Source organism: Bufo gargarizans, chromosome 6 (genome assembly GCF_014858855.1).
Source record: "Bufo gargarizans isolate SCDJY-AF-19 chromosome 6, ASM1485885v1, whole genome shotgun sequence".
Taxonomy (NCBI): Eukaryota; Metazoa; Chordata; class Amphibia; order Anura; family Bufonidae; genus Bufo; species Bufo gargarizans.
The window spans coordinates 71295258-71314716 of record NC_058085.1 but is presented as its reverse complement, the minus strand read 5'-3'; the positions used below and the strand labels follow the sequence as shown (position 1 = coordinate 71314716).

Genomic DNA, 19459 nt, shown 5'->3' with positions numbered 1-19459 from the left:
ACCATAGAGGGTTAAATGCACTTGGTCGCAGCTTGGATGCACTTGGTCGCAGCACCGCACAAGACACAAAATGGCCGCCGATCACCCCAGAAAAAAGTGACTGACAAACGGTCTGGGCAGCCTAAAAACAGTGAGCAATTGAGGATCAGCAGCTCAATGATCCACAGCTGCGGATCGATCAGTTAATCAAGTCCTTTGGAGGAGTTAATCTGCCTAATCTCGCCCTACTGTCGCAGCCGCAACCTCTCCCTACGCTAATCAGAGCAGAGTGACGGGCGGCGCTATGTGACTCCAGCTTAAATAGAGGCTGGGTCACATGGTGCTCTGGCCAATCACAGCCATGCCAATAGTAGGCATGGCTGTGATGGCCTCTTGGGGCAAGTAGTATGACGCTTGTTGATTGGCTGCTTTGCAGCCTTTCAAAAAGCGCCAAGAAAGCGTCACAAAAGCGCCAAGAAAGCGACGAACACCGAACCCGAACCCGGACTTTTACGAAAATGTCCGGGTTCGGGTCCGTGTCACGGACACCCCAAAATTCGGTACGAACCCGAACTATACAGTTCGAGTTCGCTCATCCCTACCTGTTACCTCTACTGCTGTAGGGAAAGAAGACACAAATGTCATGCACATGGTACACCTATGTGAGACTATAGAGCTGCAGCTACATACTATGCTGCTATGTACCACTCAATGAACCCCATATGGTGCTCTATATACAGAGGGTCATGTCCTTCATCTCCTGTTAGCTGCCCTCAGTTTCACTTGGAGGGTACAAATATACATTTGTCCATTCTCTCCCGATGGACGTTGAGAAAGCATTGCAGCACCTGGACTCTCTCCTTCGATAATGGTTTACTAGTGACAACTATAACATGTCAAACGTTTTATTAAATTATAGATCTGCTTAAAGTGACCTTCTGATTCACAATGAAAATATCACAGCATGGGTAAAAATTCTGGTGCCCTCTATTAAACTTTCTGGTGTGGTTTGTCCATTCCCAGGCCCATCAACATTTCCTAAATGGCCACTAGCTTCTCAGACTACTCTATGTAGTCTTTCGGACCCCCCTCTACCCCATGTCTATGGCCGCCTGGTCCAGAAGCAGGGGAAGAGTCTCATACTATGAAAACATAATGGCGGGTTATTTATTAAAGACCATCATTTGAAACTGGTCATCAAAATCCCCTGTGCAGCCGGAGGATGCACTTAATTTATAACAAGGCACATCCTCCAGCAGTTGGCCAATGGCCCTGCCCTCACCACTCTCTCGCTTTTCAGAAAGTGTTGAGGGTAGCATCGAAACACCACTTGGAGCTAAATGTGGTGCACTGGCATTTAAAAAGTCTCAAACCCACATACTAGTAAATGACTCTAAATGTGCACAGAGTGGACTGAGAAGGTGGTGCCCATTTTACACAAATGAAGAGGATCTTTGGAATTGGAGAAACAGCAAGATTGAAATGGTGGACAATTGGTATCTTAATTATGCATTACGCATTTACTTTGAAAAAGAGGGTTGCTTTCAAGTAGGGATAACAATGCAGAACATGTGTAAAGGTTACCTCCAGAGCTTATTCTTCCTTTCCATTTCTTCTAGAAATTCTGAAGAATGGCTATCCACTTCCACTACTGGATCATATTCAACTGTCCAATGTCATGCTAAAGCTACAGGAGGTATGTCCATAATTCACTGGACTTGATCACTGTCAAGGACAGGAGAACCTTCATTGTTTATGGGCGGAAAATAAAAATCTGTCCTATGCATGTGGTAGACACGGCTCATTACAAGACACAGCTCTGATAGCTATACTGCAAGCAAAATAACCATGTACGCTATGTCCATCATATATTTAGGACAGATGTTCATCTCCCGGTAGAAAATAATAAAATTTAAATTCAACCGAAGCAGAGGTTTTAAAAGTGTGAATAGACTGGTTACTATTAACATACTACTTGACAACCCATATAAAAAACTGTGGTTGCTATATTTGCAGCGAGCCTCTGAGAAGCTTGAGCAGAGGATGGGAGTGATAGTGTACACCCTCATGCCTTTGCTCCCTGGGGTTAGTGCAGTGAAGGAGGGGCACCCTCTCCTCTTTTGGAGCACTCGCTGTAGCTATGGGTTTCCTGCCTGATGGTAGTTCTGGAATGCCCATGGTGTTAATGTCCATGTGGGTGCTGAGCAGGGCACATGATAGAAATGGTATGGCTAGCATGTGGTGTTAAGAAAGTCAGATACAAAACCAGGTTGAACTTAACAAAAGTCTCTTTTTAATGTATGCATGATAGGAGTTGTAGTACATCCAGCGGTTATCTGTACACAGTGCTATTCCACCCGGATGTCTAAGCATGAGCCAGGTAGCTTGTTACAGAAATGGCCCTCTGGTTACTCCTTCTCTTGCTAAAATCTCTGTTTCTGGAATCTCTGTCAGCCATGCCTATAGTGTCCACTAGTCTGGGGTGCATATGGTGTCTTAACTTGTTTTCCATTTTCACCAGCATGGTCTGGAACACTTTAAACTAGGCTACCTTGCTTATGCACAAGCTGTAGCCATTAAAATCCTTCTTCTGATGTTCCTCTCTTTCATCCCCTGCAGCTTGTGGAGATGCCAAAGGCTCCTAAGCTTGAAGCTGGAGTCTGGAGGAGAGGAGCACATGGAGACTGTTCCCTGTCTCCTGGAACTAGGGGTGGAGCCAGTCTACACCCTAAGCTCCAGAAAAAGCTGGGCAAGGTGGTTAATCTGGGCTATGCCTGGCTCATAGTATACAGTGCATTACATTAACATGACATAACAGTACAAACATTACAAACCAAATTACAGATATCCCCTTGCACTGAGGTACTGCAGTGAGTATGGAGGAAATTAAGACCAGCATTTTACACATCAGTATTAAAGATACACTATAGTCAAAAAGTAGTATTTTTTTTGGCAGTTTTTTTTTCTTTTGGCAGCTCTATACCATTTAAAATAAAATCCAACATATTTTCGTTCTATAGCAGTCAGCACAGAGAGATAAAACTCCTATACAGATAAGGATCCCTTTGTCCCTTTGTTAGTGTTAGGCATGGCGCTGTTGTCCCTCTGTTCTGGGGCAGGTGCAGGCATCGCTTCATTCACCCTGTGCGTACTGGGACAAGTGCTCAATGAACTCCTTTCACTACTAGGAGAGTTAAAGGGAACCTGTCACCTGGATTTTGGGTATAGAGCCAAGGACATGGGTTGCTAGATGGCCGCTAGCACATCCACAATCCCCAGTCCCCATAGCTCTGTGTGCTTTTATTGTGTATAAAAACAGATTTGATACATATGCAAATTAACCTGAGATGAGTCAGGGCTTGAAAATATGACTCTTCTCTGGTCACACAAGTAAGATATGACTCTTTTATGTTAATTTGCATATGTATCAAATCGTTTTTTTTACACAATAAAAGCACAGAGAGCTATGGGGACTGGATATTGCGGATGTGCTAGCGGCCATCTAGCAACCCATGTCCTCAGCTCTATACACAAAATCCAGGTGACAGGTTCCCTTTAAACCCTTTCTCCTGCCCCTCTCCAGGAGCTGGCGGAGTTGCTAATCAGCCTCCTATTTAGCTGGGCTGTGGATCCACCTCCTCGTCTCAGCTTCGGGTTTTCTACTAGTTAGTACCCAGTGAAGGTGATCTTGTCTGAATTTCTGTATACCGAACTCTGTCTGTCTTCTGATTCTGCTCCTTGCTGCCTGCCTCACCCTCGGAATTGTAACCTGGATTATGCACAAACTCTGCCTGCTCTGACCTGTGGAATGCCCTGACTATTGGCCTGTATTCAGACTATGCTTTTGCCTGTGCCCTAGTGTCTCTTACTCCTGTAGGTCAGCAGCCAACTCCACCAGGACTACTCCAGGAGGTAGTGGCCTGGTTGGGTCCTTGCAGAGTGAAGTCCAGGGGTTAAAGGGTGAATACCAGGGAACCACCAGAACAATGCCCTTTGGTTTAGCCAAAAGCCAAACTGGTTAGTTGGCAAACCCACTGTCCGTAACGGATAGTTTGCTGCAGCTATGAGGGATGTTATCTGTTAGTAGAATAGCAGATTTTAGAATTGCTATGACTGTATGACAACTCTAAGGATCCTATTCTTCCTCCGGCCAGATGCACCAAAATCTTGAAAAACAAACTTTAATCCCCTGCATGCACTATGTAATAGCAGAGTTTTAAGTCAAGGGGGCAGCGGCCTCCTCGCTTCAAGTCAGGATAACCACACCCCCCTTCCCTGCCCCTTCGCTTTTGATTGACATCAGATAGTTTTCGGCTGTTCAGCAAAGCCGGACGAAGTCTCACACATGTGCCCTGACGACTCTATTAACGTGCCTGCACATTGCTGTATACCGATGTTAGGTAGTTTTTAGCGGCTCAATTTGCCGGCTCCCGGGTGTGAGTGCACATAAGAACGTTCACGTGCACGGCTGTCAATCAGAAGTGAAGGGGCGTGGTTATCCTGACTTGAAGCGAGGAGGCCGCTGCCCCGTTGACTTCAAACTCTGCTGTTACATAGCGCATGCAGGGGAATAAAGTTTGTTTTTCAAGATTTTGGTGCATCTGGCCGGAGGAAGAAAAGGATCTTTAGAAACATACCGATGGATCGATTTACTTATAAAATATAATAGATTTGTTTAGTAAAGGGTAATTATTGTAAAATGAATTAATATCTTAATATTATTTTATTTATTTTTATTCTAGCATTACATTCTCCTGGGAGCAGATGTCAACTATGGATAAATCAATAAATGGCGGAAAGAGAAAAAGTTTACCAAAGCAGCCAGAGATATTTCATATACTGTTGATTCGAAGTAGGCGATTGAGAAAAGTAGTAATTGTCCAAAAAATGAGATGTACACTGAAGCTATGGCATGACGATATCATATTACTTGATTTAATGCTACCATAAACCAATGGGTGTTATTTTGTATGAAATAGTTTCTAGCTTTTCGTCTTTTAAAGAGGACTTGTAAACTTTCCTGACATGTCTGTTTTAGGGCTCATGCACATGGCCGTTGCCCGTGTTGCGGCCCACCACCCACTGTATCATGGATGCAGATCCACTCACTTGAGTGAGTCTGCAATCCGGCAGGTGCGGTGTGGTACGGGGTCACAGAACCCCACAGAAGCACAACAGAGGGACCCATTCAGGTTGGCAACAAAAACTTTTTTCCTAAAATGGTGGCTGAAAATAAATTAAAAAAGTACGCTCACCTCATCCACTTCATCGCAGAGAGGCTGTCTGCTCCTGTCATGATGATGTCGCTGTTTGCGGCCAGCACGATCATGTGGTGATGTCATCATGCTCGCTGCAGGTCCTTCGGCAGGTTTTCTTCAATCAGGACGGCCAGTCCACGATCAAGTAGATGAGGTGAATATTATATTTTTTTTTACCCCAGATTAACCCCCTGAGCATCTAAATGTGATTCTCAGATGCCGCAATCAGCATTGAACGCGGCATCTAAGGGGTTAAATGATGGGGCGGACCAATCGCTGTTCCCCGTCATTGTGCCCGCTCTATACAACGGAAAGCCATTCATGACAAATTCATTCGCTATAAATCAAATTTCTTGACAAAGTTAGGCGAAGAAGCCGAATCGAATTTTTGAAAACGCCGTTCATCCCTAACACAAACGTCAGGAGAGGTAACAGGTCGTAAGAGGATGACAGAATAGTCCACAATAGGAAGACTGACAAAATTCTGATACAGTGTATTGAAAAGTCTGTTTATTAAATGGATGATGTACAGAGGTCTAATCCACTAATCTACTGTAGATAAGAATACACAATACAATATCTCCACATACTACCAAAGCCCTTGACAGAATGCAAGCACATTACAACCACAGGGTGGCCACATATGGGTACATACAGCATAAAAAATAAATAACAGGGTGCTGGAATTTTTATTTTTTAAGCTGGTAGGGTTGTGCCATTTATCTTGTAATAAAACTTGAGCTGTAATCAGTGCATCATTTTTATTTGATTTTACTTGCAAAGCAACTTAAATACATGTGTGAATTTGTTGTAACATTTCGGTCAATGGCGACCTTCATCAAACACAAGTTGCCATAGAAAAGGTAATTAGTCTGCAGGATTGCAAGAACAGAGCTTGGAAAAGGTGGTGGACATGCTGCGCACTATAGGAAAAAGCACCCTCTCCTACAATGTGCAAGCATGGCCACTGCTGATGGATTACAGGGTGGTCGTAACCACTGGAACCGAGCAGTGTAGAATGTGATGGAAAAAAGAATCGAGCCAGCAAAGGAGGCAATATGGACAATCAGAATACATTAGTAAGTGCCTTGTGACTTTGTCTACATGATAAATGCCATTTTCGGGAGTGACACAACCCCTTTAAAGCAGAGTGGGGACAGAAGTGGGGTTTAATGTAAAAATCCTTCTAATTCCCTTCAATGACTTAATATATTTTAAAAGTAATAAACCCTGAATGTTTAATAACACTTTTTTGTTCTGTAGAGATCTCTTTTCAGCAGATAACACAGTATTTATCTATATTATAAAAATCAATGTCTGTTTGTCTGTCCGTGTTTCCTCTATGGGCATTCAGGCGCCTGAACCGTTGGACACCAAATTTGGCACTTAGGTGCATTGGGTGTCAGAGAAGGTTTTCGTAAAGGTCTCAGCTCTCTAGGATGTACCGTTCCTGAGATATTCCCAAAATATGTATTAGCCAATAGGAGCTTGCAGGTTCTTTACTCATATCCTAACTGCCATACACACAGTCACATGACCCTTATTAGCGAATAGAAGCTTGCAGATCCTTCACTCATATAGTGTAACTGCCAAACTGTAATTACTGTTAAAGGGGCAGGGTGCTGTGGTGGTCACTGTTAAGGGGCAAGGCACTGTTGAGGTCACTGTTAAGGGGGTGGGGTGCTGTGAAGGTTACTGTTAAGGGGGTCGGGTGCCATGGAGGTCACTGTTAAGGGGGTGGAGTGCTGTGGAGGTCAATGTTAAAGGACAGGGCTCTGTGGAGGTCACTGCTAAGGGGGGGAAGTCACTCTTAAGGGGGTGGGGTGCTGTGGAGGTCACTGTTAAGGGGCAGGACACTATGGAGGTCACTGCTAAGGGGGGAGGTCACTGTTAAGGGCAAGATGATGTGGAGGTCATTGTTAAGGCAGAAGGTCACTGTTAAGGAGGCAGGGTGCTGTGGAGGTCACTGTTAAGGGGGTGGGGTGCTGTGAAGGTCACTGTTAAGGGGTTGGGTGCCATGGAGGTCACTGTTAAGGGGGTGGAGTGCTGTGGAGGTCAATGTTAAAGGACAGGGCACTGTGGAGGTCACTGCTAAGAGGGGGGGGGAAGTCACTCTTAAGGGGGTGGGGTGCTGTGGAGGTCACTGTTAAGGGGCAAGATGATGTTGAGGTCATTGTTAAGGCAGAAGGTCACTGTTAAGGAGGCAGGGTGCTGTGGAGGTCACTGTTAAGGGGGTGGGGTGCTGTGGAGTTAACTGTTAAAGGGGTGGAGTGCTGTGGAGGGTACTGTTAAGGATGGCAGGGTACTGTTAAAGCGGTGGGGTGCTTAGGAGGTCACAGTTATGGGGAGCAGTGAATAAAATAAACTGTGTGTAACTGCTGGGAGTATATGGGGCTACTAGCGATTTCCCTGTTAAAAAAAGAGGGCATGGATTGGCCTCCTGGGCACCCTTGGCACAAATCCTATAACCACACAAACAGACCAACATTTCATTCTCGGGCAGTGTGGGGTACTTTTTCTAGTGATTAATAATAGATGATGGTCGCAGCTCACTTTCTCTCCCTCCCTGGACAATGATCTCTGCACAGCTCACAGAGGATACCTAGAAAGCTGTCCTATAGACATCATTAAATTGGCTTCTGAAGTTTCCGTGTGCCTTCTGTAAAGCAAATTTCTAGAACAACTCAAACCAAGATGACCTCCTGTAGAGCAAATCTCTAGAAATCTCTAGGACAGCACAATGCAAGATGGCCGACCCATAATCAAATAAATAAAATAGAATTTAAAAAAACAGCAACAAAAAGGGCATAGAATGAAGATGATATTTTACTATAGATTTAATAGTTTATTAATTTGTATATTCATTCACTAGTGAGATGACCCAAATATCAGTATCGGTATGTGAAAGAATAAGCAAACTGAATAATAAGGTGCATGCATATAATCTGTACATTTCTTAAGCAGATCATTTTCACCCTTTGCTCCCATCATGCTAGGTTTCATACTTTTTAAAGGCTGAATTCACACACAATGCGCTTTAGTGGTGATTTTATTGGATTGAATTTTTACAGCATCTTTAATGTTTTTAGCAAAATATTAAAAAGTATATACCGTATTTTTCACTCTATAAGACGCACCTGCCCATAAGACGCACCTAGGATTTAGAGGAAAAAAATAAGAAAAAAAGTATTTTTCATCAGAGCTCAGCTCAGATCTCCAATCAGACGCCCAATGTTAATCAGACCTCAGCCCACAGCCTCATTTAGACCCCCAATGTTAATGACTCCCAATCAGACCTCAGATTGGACCCCTCAATGTTAATAAAGCTCCTTATACAGACCTCAGATCAGACCACCAATCAAACCTTATATCAGATGCAAAATTTTTAAAAGATCACAGATCAGACCTCCATGTTAATAAGACCCCCATATTATTCAGACCTTACATCAGAGAAAAAAAAATTAAACCACCACAAAGTGTGAGGTCACAGAGCGTCGAAGTCCTCATGCTGTGTGCAGGACACAGCACAACAAGTGGCCGAAGAAGACCATGAAGCAGTGAATACAGAGCCTGTGGAAATCCGCATTCACGGATCATGGCTTCCCAGTCTTCCTGTACTAGTGAGCGCTGATTTGTATTTGCCCCATAAGACACACTGACATTTCCCCCCGCGTCTTATAGGGCGAAAAATATGGTATACGCATATTTTTTGTTTTGTAGCTATTTTGGGAGGGAGGACAGTGGTATGTTTTTAAAAAAATACATCATGCTTTAAGTATCGCAGTTTTTTTCTGGCAGTTTTTCTATTGGCTTCTCTTTAGAACTTCAAAAAAGTAAAAACAAGAGCTTGTTAAAAAAAAAGTTTGGTAAAAACACTTGAAATGCAGGGACCACTAAAAGAGCTTTTATATCTCAAGCATTTGGGGCATATTGATGGGATATGCAACAAAATTCCTAATTCGACCTTTGGAACCCCACCTTTCGGAACAACACGGGTGAGACCCCTGACTATCATGTATTTATGCCATACCCTTTTAGGAACAGTGGGCTAAGGTAGTCATTCCATTTTCATGAAAGCAAACCGTGCCTTTGAATCCCCTGCTTTTGTACAGTCAGGTATATCAATGTACTGTATGTCACACCATGACTTGGATGTGGTCGCAGTCTTTAAAGAGGAAAAAGCTGTAAAACTTTGTGATTTTTCTTTTTATTGTTGATCAAATCCTTCATATTTTCAGACTAGGATTTTACTCATGTATCTAAATGACCCCGAGTCACAGGATCTAGTATGTACAGCCTGCCGTCACATTGTATCCAAACAGATCACAGAGATGTCACAATGTCATCAATCCGGGTGCGGTTTTCAGTTTTTCCATAGTGAAAATTGGCCCCAAGCAGAAGGAAATCCTGAAAGAAGAAATAATCCATGCAATAAAAAAAACATTTCTTTACCGATTCACCATAAATTCAGGTATAGGAACGCTCCCAGCACACAGTTCAGACTAGATAAGGGATGCAAAATGATATATCACTAGACTAAAGACAGTCGGAAACCAAACTGCTGTCATGGTTGTAGCTTTGAACCCCTACAGTGTTGGTCGAGCACCAAAGAGCTTGTGTGCTCTGGTGCTCGAGTAGAACTACCCGAGCACAATGGAAGTCAATGCGAGAACCCGAGCATTAAAGGGAGTCTGTCATCAGCATTTCACTTTTTTAACCCTTCCCATAGCTCCCTAGCATGCTTACAGTTAATAAAAATGTTACCTCTGGCATCAATCCTGGACTTATAAAACCATCAAAAACGATCTTTATAACATATGCAAATGAGGGCTCGCAAGTGCCCAGGGGCGGCGTTACCCTCGTAGGTGCCCTGCTAGCTCAGCCTTTTCATTGCTTCTCCCCGCCCCTTCCTACCCTCCGCCAGCCCATCCTTTCCCTCTGACCGCCTATCTACCAACTTGTTATTCCGCCAAGATCCCGCGGCTGGCGCATTCATTCCTTTGGCCGGTGCATGCGCACTGCGATGCCCATTCCTTGTATGGCATCACAGTAACTATTGCACATGCGCCGGCTAACGACGCAAAAACACAACAAAGGCGCATGCGCATTAATTACTGTGATGCCATACAAGGAATGGGCATCGCAGTGCGCATGCGCCGGCCGCGGGATCTCGGCGGAATAACAAGTTGGTAGATAGGCGGTCAGAGGGAAAGGATGGGCTGGCGTAGGGTAGAAAGGGGAGGGGGGAAGTAATGAAAAGGCTGAGCTAGCAGGGCACCTACGAGGGTAACGCCGCCCCTGGGCACTTGCGAGCCCTCATTTGCATATGTTATAAAGATCGTTTTTTATGGTTTTATAAGTCCAGGATTGATGCCAGAGGTAACAATTTTTATTAACTGTAAGCATGCTAGGGAGCTATGGGAAGGGTTAAAAACGTGAAATGCTGATGACAGACTCCCTTTAAACCAGGCACCCTCTGCTCTGAAGAGGGGAGGGTGTCGGGACTCTAGTTCGGCTTAGGAGTCCCTGCTCTGACTCCATATATAGCTATGTCCATATATGGAGTCAGTGCTTGGGAACACCCAGTGTATTTAAATCTAATTTAGCCTTTATTTCTGAAAAGTTTCTGGCAGGATTCAAACGCACAACCTTCTACATTCATTACATCCCAGAATGTTAACCACTACACTATAGAGCTGGATGGCCAGTTACTTAAAAAAATAAAAATAAAAAAATATATGAGACTTCTGCTGTATAGGAATACAGCAGAAGTATCAATTTTTTTTAAAAAAATTTGTAACCAGCCATTAGTGATGAGCGGGAGGTGCCATATTCGATTTTGCGATATTTCGCGAATATTCGATTGAATATTCGTGATATATTCGTCGAAATCAAATATTCGTAATTATTCCAATTATCGCGAATAATATGCGATTTAATTAATCGCGTATTGCGATTTTTCTTTTAATAGTATAAGGCAACGTCCCTATGACTAATTGACTATGGCTAGGCTAATATGTGTATTTTACGAAATTTCGTTATATTGCTCTAACTTCGTCTTTTAGAATATTACGAATATTCTAAAAGACGAAGTCAGGAGCAATATTAAGAAATTTCGTAAAATACACATATAGATTGTAATTTAGCTAATATATAATCCTTTTTTTTTTCTCTAATTTTTACTTGGACCTGGTTTACTATGGTTGGCTTCAATGGCTTGGTAGAATTAGCGAATATGACGAATGTATTCGTCATATTCCACAAAACGAAGATAACAAATGTATTCGTCATATTCCACAAAACAAAGATAATGAAGTATTCTCCATCTTCGTTTTAGCTACCTATTCATCAACTTCGCGAATTCTAGCAATCATATAGGAAAGTTTACTATAGAGACAGCTAAGTTTAATTCACTATGCGATTATATTACTTTGCTTTTTTTTTATAAATAGAATAATTATAATAATTATCAGGTATTATAATTATTCTATTTATTTAAAAAAAAAAAGCTAAGTAATATAATCGCATAGTGAATTAAACTTAGCTGTCTCTATAGTAAACTTTCCTATATCATTGCTAGAATTCGCGAAGTTGATGAATAGGTAGCTAAAACGAAGATGGAGAATACTTCTTTATCTTCGTTTTGTGGAATATAATGAATACATTCGTCATATTCGCTAATTCTACCAAGCCATTGAAGCCAACCATAGTAAACCAGGTCCAAGTTGAAATCGCAATGCGATTAATATAACTCGAAGTAATCGAATTGTGATTTCAACGTAATTCTCAAATCCGACAGTACATTCTAGTATATGGAGACGTTCCCATGGTGATGAGCACGACAGGTGAGAACAACTTTAGAGGAGTGGGAAAGAAAGAAATATAACAATAAAAAAAAAAAAAAAAAAAAAAGAATATTCGATTTCGCGAATATATAGCACTATATTCTAAATATTTGCGAAATTTTGAAATCGCGATATTCGAGAAAAAAAATTGTAAATTCGAATATTCGCGCTCAACACTACCAGCCATGCAGCTGTACAGTGTAGTGTTAACATTCTGGGCTGTAATGTAGAAGGTTGTTAGCTTGAATCCCATCAGAAACATTTTAGAAATAGAGGTTAAATTTAATTTAAACATATATATATACGGTAGGTTTTTAGCTCTAATATATTTACATATATTATTATATATTTTAAATATATATAATATATGTAAATATATTATGACTAAAAACATATATATATGTTTAAATTAAATTTAGCCTCTATTTCTTAAAAGTTTCTGATGGGATTTGAACTCAACCTTCTAGCCCAGAATGTTAACCACTACACTATACAGCTGCATGGCCTGGTACAAAAAATATATAATTATGAGACTTCTGCTGTATAGGTATACTTATACAGCAAGTATTCCTATACATCAGAAGCCTCATATATTTTTTTTTTTTTTTTTTACTTTTTTTTTTTTTTACCAGTAACTGGCCATGCAGCTCTATAGTGTAGTTGTTAACATTCTTGGCTGTAATGTAGAATGTTGTGAGTTCAAATCCCGTTCAAACTTTTTAGAAATTGATGCTAAATTAGATTTACCTTCAGGGACCCTTTGGACCCGGGATTTAAATTTATAAGGTTCAGATAGCCAAACGGCTAATGGTTTCCCGTTTAAGGTCAAATTATAAAATATAACATTTATTAGATATTCGTTAAAAAGAACGGGAAGATAGAAAAGAAAAGGTATTTAAAATTACAGTGTTCTAGTGCATGGTGACAGTATACACTTGTTTTGTTACTGGTTTCTGCTTATATTTGCAGTCTTTCCCATAGTATCTAGATCCTGAGGAATAGAATCCTATTAAATTTCCCTCCTCCGGTCTATTAGGATTGTGACAAGATGTTACTTTCTGTCAGCCCTGCACCGGAGTGAATAGAGTACATGTAACTCTATCCCTAAATTCCTCTTTAGGAACGAGTAAACTGTTGAAAATCGGTTACACCCAGTGTCTGCAGCGCACCAGGGACCGATCACAATGCACACTACACTGATCTAAAACCTAGACTTGCAGCTCCCCCGACATGTTTCACCAAGGATGTGGCGTCTTCAGGGGCTAGTAGCTCCATAGCCCCTGAAGACGCCACATCCGTGGTGAAACATGTCGGGGGAGCTGCAAGTGCACTGAGCTCCCCCTAGTGGTGGCTGCAGGCAGCCAGCTTTGTAATTGATGGGAGGCAGGAGATTTATCAATGTATTTTTGCCAGTTTTCTGGTATGAATACATTGAGAAATATAGTGGTTAGAATGATCGCCATTTATATGATGCGCCTTTCACAATTTTTCCGACATAGAAGTCAGATAAGGTGAATGAGGTGGAGGGTGACTTATTTACCAGAATTTTTTTTCTGCTTAATAAAAAAACTAAATTCACCAGAAATCTGGGGCATTGCGCTATGGGGCCCTACACAAGATCTGTGCATGACCCTGTGCTCTAATTGCAGCAAGCTGTAGGGAAGGTGCGAGGAAGAGAGGATGGAAGTGTTGACTGTGGTGAAGATGGGAGTAGTGGCACTCTCCCCCGCCCCTGCCCCCCATGTCCCTAAGCTGTGTTGGGAGGGCACACCTTTTCTTCCCCCAGCACAAACCCTGGACTTTATGTGGGTCCCTGTCTGGTGGTGGTTGGGATGCCCTTCATGTTAGGTAAATGGGTGCAAAGTAAAGAGTACTGTAACAACAAATTTCAACATTTAACTGTTGGCATAAAATTAACTCTTTAGCAGTGATTTAACTTTTGTGGTGATCCTCTGGGTCACTGCATAAGTATACCGCTGGTTATGACTTCTCCATTCACATCCGAAGCTCATTTCAGAAAAAGCTTAAACATTATTTGTGGGGTTATGCATCCATCTATCTGCGGTGACTTAACCCTTTTAGGAGGAAGTCAGTTTTCAAGCTATTGCTCATAGTAGCCTCATTCCACAAAAGACTATAGTATATGCTGGAGGTTTTCAGCTCACTCTTTTTGTCCTCCCCCTTCCCTCTGGAATAGGCATCATCACAGGGACATGGTGTTCTCTTCTCACATCATAAACCTAAAATGTGCATTTTCCTAATTGAAGTGTATTGGGGCCATCAAGGGTGTGTGTCGAATGATCATGTTTATAGGACAAACCTGCTGCGGCTGTAGGACAACATCTGTTAGCTGCACATTATCCAGAAGTGGGAGTGGGTAACCCTTCTTCAGAATCTCTGCGTGAACAGAAGACATCATTCATCATCATATTATCTACAGCAGTACCTGGAAACCAATTAACCTCTCGGAGCGTAATAAGAGGAAATAATATCTAATACATGCTTGCAGTCATTGAATTAGAACCTTGTTAAGTACCAGAAGATGAAACTCTGTCCTGGTCATCATATGTTCTGCTGTTTGCTAATAACTGCACATGACATGACCTGAGCCAGGGCAGATTTGCATTCCTTGGAAATAAACTATGAAAGTTGCTATTTATTGACTGGAAGCAGAAATATTGGTTTCCAAATACATTCAAAATGTGCATAACTTCCCATTATATGAGTGAATTTTATTTATAGGGAATAAATAATTCATAAAGACAATTCCTTCCCGTCACAGCAAATTTTTTGTACCCCCCCTACCAAGAATTATAAATGTTTTCATTTTCTTTTAATATAGCCGTATTATGACTCATTTTTTGCAGGACGAGTTGTATTTCGTTTGTCTGGTTTGCAGCGGTCAAGTGTTGTCAGTGTGACAGTTGTTATCATTTTAGGGACACATACAACTTTTTGATAATTTTTTATCCCTTTTTGGGGAGATTTTTTCATTTTTTTTCTTTACCGCCTGTATGATGTTTAATAGTACTTTTTATGTATATTGGAAAATAGTTTTCTTTGTATTTATTTATTTTTTTAAATTTGTTAAACGTAATACTTTTTTTAATGTTCCTTTTAGTCCTCCTTGAGGACTTTAACATGCAATCACTCGATCACTTGTAAAACATACTGAAGTACTTCTATATTGCAGTGTATTGTTCCTGTGATGTCATTTCATTAAGCCCTGCCTCTGGCAGGTCTGGGGAACTTCACTAGGTCCTGGCTGCTAGGACAACTAATTGGCACACCACAAATCCATTGCACGAGGGGCCAGTTGGGGTACAGAGGAAACCCCCTCCTTTTTCCTAATGACTCAAATTCTGCAGCCGCTATTGACCACAATTTCTGATGGGTTGAATGGCCAGGATCAGAGTTATCTTTAATGCTGTCCTCTGCAGGCAGGGTTTTGCTGTATAACCTACCGCGTTAGGGTTATTCACTTTAGAAAAAAGACGACTGAGGGGAGATCTAATTACTATGTATAAATATATCAGGGGTCAGTACAGAGATCTCTCCCATCATCTATTTATCCCCAGGACTGTGACTGTGATGAGGGGACATCCTCTGCGTCTGGAGGAAAGAAGGTTTGTACACAAACATAGAAGAGGATTCTTTACGGTAAGAGCAGTGAGACTATGGAACTCTCTGCCTGAGTCGGTGGTGATGGTGAGTACAATAAAGGAATTCAAGAGGGGCCTGGATGTATTTCTGGAGCGTAATAATATTACAGGCTATAGCTACTAGAGAGGGGTCGTTGATCCAGGGATTTATTCTGATTGGAGTCGGAAAGGAATTTCTTCCCCCTTAAGTAGGAAAAATTGGCTTCTACCTCACATTTTTTTTTTTTTTTGCCTTCCTCTGGATCAACTTGCCGGATAACAGGCCGAACTGGATGGACAAATGTCTTTTTTCGGCCTCATATACTATGTTACTAGTTACTATGAAATGGGCCAAGCTCCTGAGTCTGCTCCATTCACTCCTTCCACATTTTGCCTGTGGCAGTGAAAATGTAACATTTTATGTTGGTCATTTAAAGGGAATCTGTCACCTGGTTTGAGCATACTAAGGTGTTACTACTGCCATGTACAATAAAATACCTTATTTCTTGCTGTAGTCTTATTTTTTTGTTTCATGGTTTCATTAGCGATAAAATCCACTTTTTGTGTTATGCAATTGAGTGTCCGAGGTCCCCGGAGGGGCGTTATTATCCTTCTCTGGAGCCCAGTAACTCCCCCGTACAGTGCCCAGCCCGCCTTCCTTTAGAGGCCAAGCACGCCTCTTCCAGCATAAGTAACGGCCCGCACTCGAACTCTTTGCCGCCGCCCCCCTCCGCTATGTGAAATCTCACGCAGGCGCAGTACTGTGGACTGCCTGCGCGATGTAGAAGCTCCTGAGGGCAATAGCTTAAAATGTGTCACTGGGCATGCGCCGAGTGGATTTTATCGCTAGTAAGACCATGAAACAAAAAATGAAGACTGCAGCAAGAAATAAGGTATTTTATTGTACATGGCAGTAGTATCACCTTAATATGCTCAAACCAGGTGACAGATTCCCTTTAAATTAACCTGGCAATACAAGGCACTCTTACATAGTGGCTCTGCATTCTGACCCCAAACGGTGGACTCTGGTGCAGGGCGACTATCTATGATTTCCTGATGGAGCACATCAACAGGAATATTTAAAGTCATTTTTTTGTTTTTAATTTTATACACATTTTGGGGAGTTTTGCGCAGTTAACAGAAACAGAAGTGAAGATATTGCAAAGTGAGATCATATTCGCAATTTTATAGTTTCATATTTAAGAAAAACATAAAAAACGGATACAAATTGGGGGAACTGACACAAAAGGGGCTTTCTGTTATGATACACAGCTATTTAGAGCTGTGCTGAGGGGGCTTTTTAAACATAAAAAAAATCAGTACTCACCTCATGGAACCATCGGCACTCTCATACTGATGCTGTACGGTGCCCTGTCGGCCTCTGCTTCCTAGTCCAGTGATGACATTCAGTTGTACTAGGTCACCTCTGCAGACAATGATTGGCTTCAATGGTCACATGCCCCTGTGTAGGAACATCATCAATGAACCAGGAAGCTAAGAGGGAGAGTGAAAAACGTTAGAGGCAGTACTGTACAGGAGTAGTGGGGAATCCCTGAGATGAATCCTGGTATAAATATGTTTAAAGGAATTGTCTAATGCTGACATGTTTTTTTTTAATACTACCCCAACCCTGCCGGTCCTTTCTGCCCAAGCTGCATATGTAGCAAGCCCCTGAGGAGCCAGGGCAGAGTATGGGAGTGGTAGCGGCCCTGATGAGGTGTTGTGTCATGGTGTGCTTCCTCAGGACTCCAGAAATGAACATATAACAGTTTCTTTTTACTAAGTGCAAAGTATAACTTCTGGTAACTTCAATAGCAGCAGATTCAAAGTGCAGTTTCTGTCACCAGTAAAGGAGGTATGGAGGCAGGTTGGATGGCTTCACCTTAGCACTTGTGGGTGTAGATGTCCACTCTCTGGTCTAGATTTGAACTTTAACTGTCTGAGCCACAGTCCGTCAAGCATTTGCTTGAGGCTCAATTGATTTGGTCTCTCTGGAGAAATCTTTTCCAGGAGCAGGAGCTCTGAAGTGTGCTTCCTCTCTAAGGCTGCTCTAGAACTCCCCCTACTGGCAGGAAGCAGAACCAGCCCACTCCTACCAACTATTTGGCAATTATACCTCTTAACGAGATGCACAGCCAAAGCATAAAATACATAACTATTTACAAATGAAGATACCCCCAGGTCTGGAGTACTGCACATATCACTGCCTGGTTATGTGCTGCTTGGGGACAGGTCACTGCTGTGACCAGTCATTGGCTGCAGTGGCACATGTGACCCATACGAGAAGTTTTTATGCAGAGACCAAAGTGCAGTGAAGACAGTAGTGGATCCATGGAGCAGGTACCAAACTTCGAGAGCAGGCAATTATAGTTCCTTTCACAGGTCCGGCGGGGTGGAGTGGCATTGAAAAAAACTGTCAGTGTTAGACAACCCCTTTAATCAGCATGCTCAACACAGCCCTAAATAGTTTTTTTTTTATAATGAAATATCCCATTAAAGAGGTTTACATGACTACTAATATTCATGGCCTATCCTTAGAAAAGGCCATCAATATTATCTCGGTGTGGGTCTGACTACTCGCACCCCTGATAGTCCGCTGTTTAAAGAGGCTACGGCACTCCAGTGCTCGCTGCACCTCTTTTGTTGAGTAGTAAGCACCGAAAAATAAATCTTCAGGATGTCATCTGCTTACCGTTAACTTGAGGCAATAACACATTGGATAAATAAAAGTTCACAGCCACATTCAGGAGCGTCACCTGCAACATAGTAATATAGGTACCAAACATGAGATTCCTTTAATACACTACTTAGTGTTTGGTATTATTCTTCTTTTTATGAGTTTCATCAGCATATACTGCATAGTGCACATATAAAATATAGACGTTCTCGTAGCCATAGATATTAATAGTTCTAACCAAATACAGAATCATATATTGTGTAATTCCATTAAAAAAGTAAAAAAAATGGCTCCAAAGCTAGAACGTCATAAAAAAGCATACACACACCTTTGAACTCTTTTTTTAAAGTTTCTATGCATATATTGGGGGGAATGTATTTTGTGCCGGTCTTTATAGCAGACACTGCTGGTGTACGTTGTGCCAGAATTATTGAGAGCTAATCTTTCTACCATACGTTTGGGAGTTCCATCCACTAAAGGCGTTATCCATCCGCTATAATGACCCCCCCCCCCCCAATACCCAGGCACCTCATAGAGATTGTACTTACCCTGTTCCCCGGCACCCTTGTTGCTCCTGATCCTCGCATGGCCACCGCTGCATCTCCTTGTCGCACGGATCAAAACATCCAGTGACGGTGGCGGGCGACACTAGGGAGGCTCATCCCCGTCGTGGTCTGCTATTGGCTGCTCCCCCCGTCGCCGGATGTATTAATTCGAAACACGTGGAGATGCAGCGGTGGCCATGCGGGGATCAGGAGCGACAGGGGTGCCAAAAGGAAAACCAGTGAGAGACCCTGAAGTTAAGAGCGGTGTTAATGGGCATATAAAGGGAATATAAATCTATTTATCGTGCACAGGCTGACAACAAGGAGTGCCTTTATAGTGGATAAAATACATTAGCATAAACTAGGAAGAGACTGTCACCATTAACTGCATTCCTGTTTGAGCGACCCGTTTGGCAGTCTTCCTGTTCCTCCTACTTATGGTAAAGACACTATACTAAGACACCTGTACTGCACCACTTGCAAAACGTTCTTCAGGTCAGTCATACCCCAGTGT

The 19459-nt window shown here is 42.2% G+C and overlaps 2 protein-coding genes and 1 long non-coding RNA gene across 4 annotated transcripts in view; 2 read left to right on the top strand and 1 right to left on the bottom strand.

The window, feature by feature from the left end:
• The window catches only part of LOC122940679 (bactericidal permeability-increasing protein-like), a 61748-nt gene extending 55758 nt beyond the window's left edge, over window positions 1–5990 (top strand). The window contains exons 14-15 of one of the 2 annotated variants that reach the window (XM_044297374.1): window positions 1599–1675; window positions 4722–5990. In XM_044297374.1, coding sequence (XP_044153309.1) covers window positions 1599–1675; window positions 4722–4760 — 116 coding nt within the window. In that variant the 3' untranslated portion in view covers window positions 4761–5990. The remainder of the gene's footprint in view (window positions 1–1598; window positions 1676–4721) is intronic. The other variant, XM_044297375.1, reaches the window with a different exon arrangement.
• A 1232-nt stretch (window positions 5991–7222) lies between these two features.
• On the top strand, window positions 7223–8661 carry LOC122940693. The gene is made up of 2 exons (XR_006390381.1): window positions 7223–7260; window positions 7426–8661. It is a non-coding gene; the product is annotated as an uncharacterized LOC122940693 (long non-coding RNA).
• A 485-nt stretch (window positions 8662–9146) lies between these two features.
• BPI (bactericidal permeability increasing protein) overlaps window positions 9147–19459 on the bottom strand; it is a 48279-nt gene continuing 37966 nt past the window's right edge. Inside the window, exons 13-15 of the mRNA XM_044297398.1 lie at window positions 18416–18479; window positions 14403–14479; window positions 9147–9644 (exon numbers count right to left, since the gene is read on the bottom strand). Of these exons, the coding sequence (XP_044153333.1) occupies window positions 9561–9644; window positions 14403–14479; window positions 18416–18479 (225 nt within the window). The 3' untranslated portion in view covers window positions 9147–9560. The remainder of the gene's footprint in view (window positions 9645–14402; window positions 14480–18415; window positions 18480–19459) is intronic.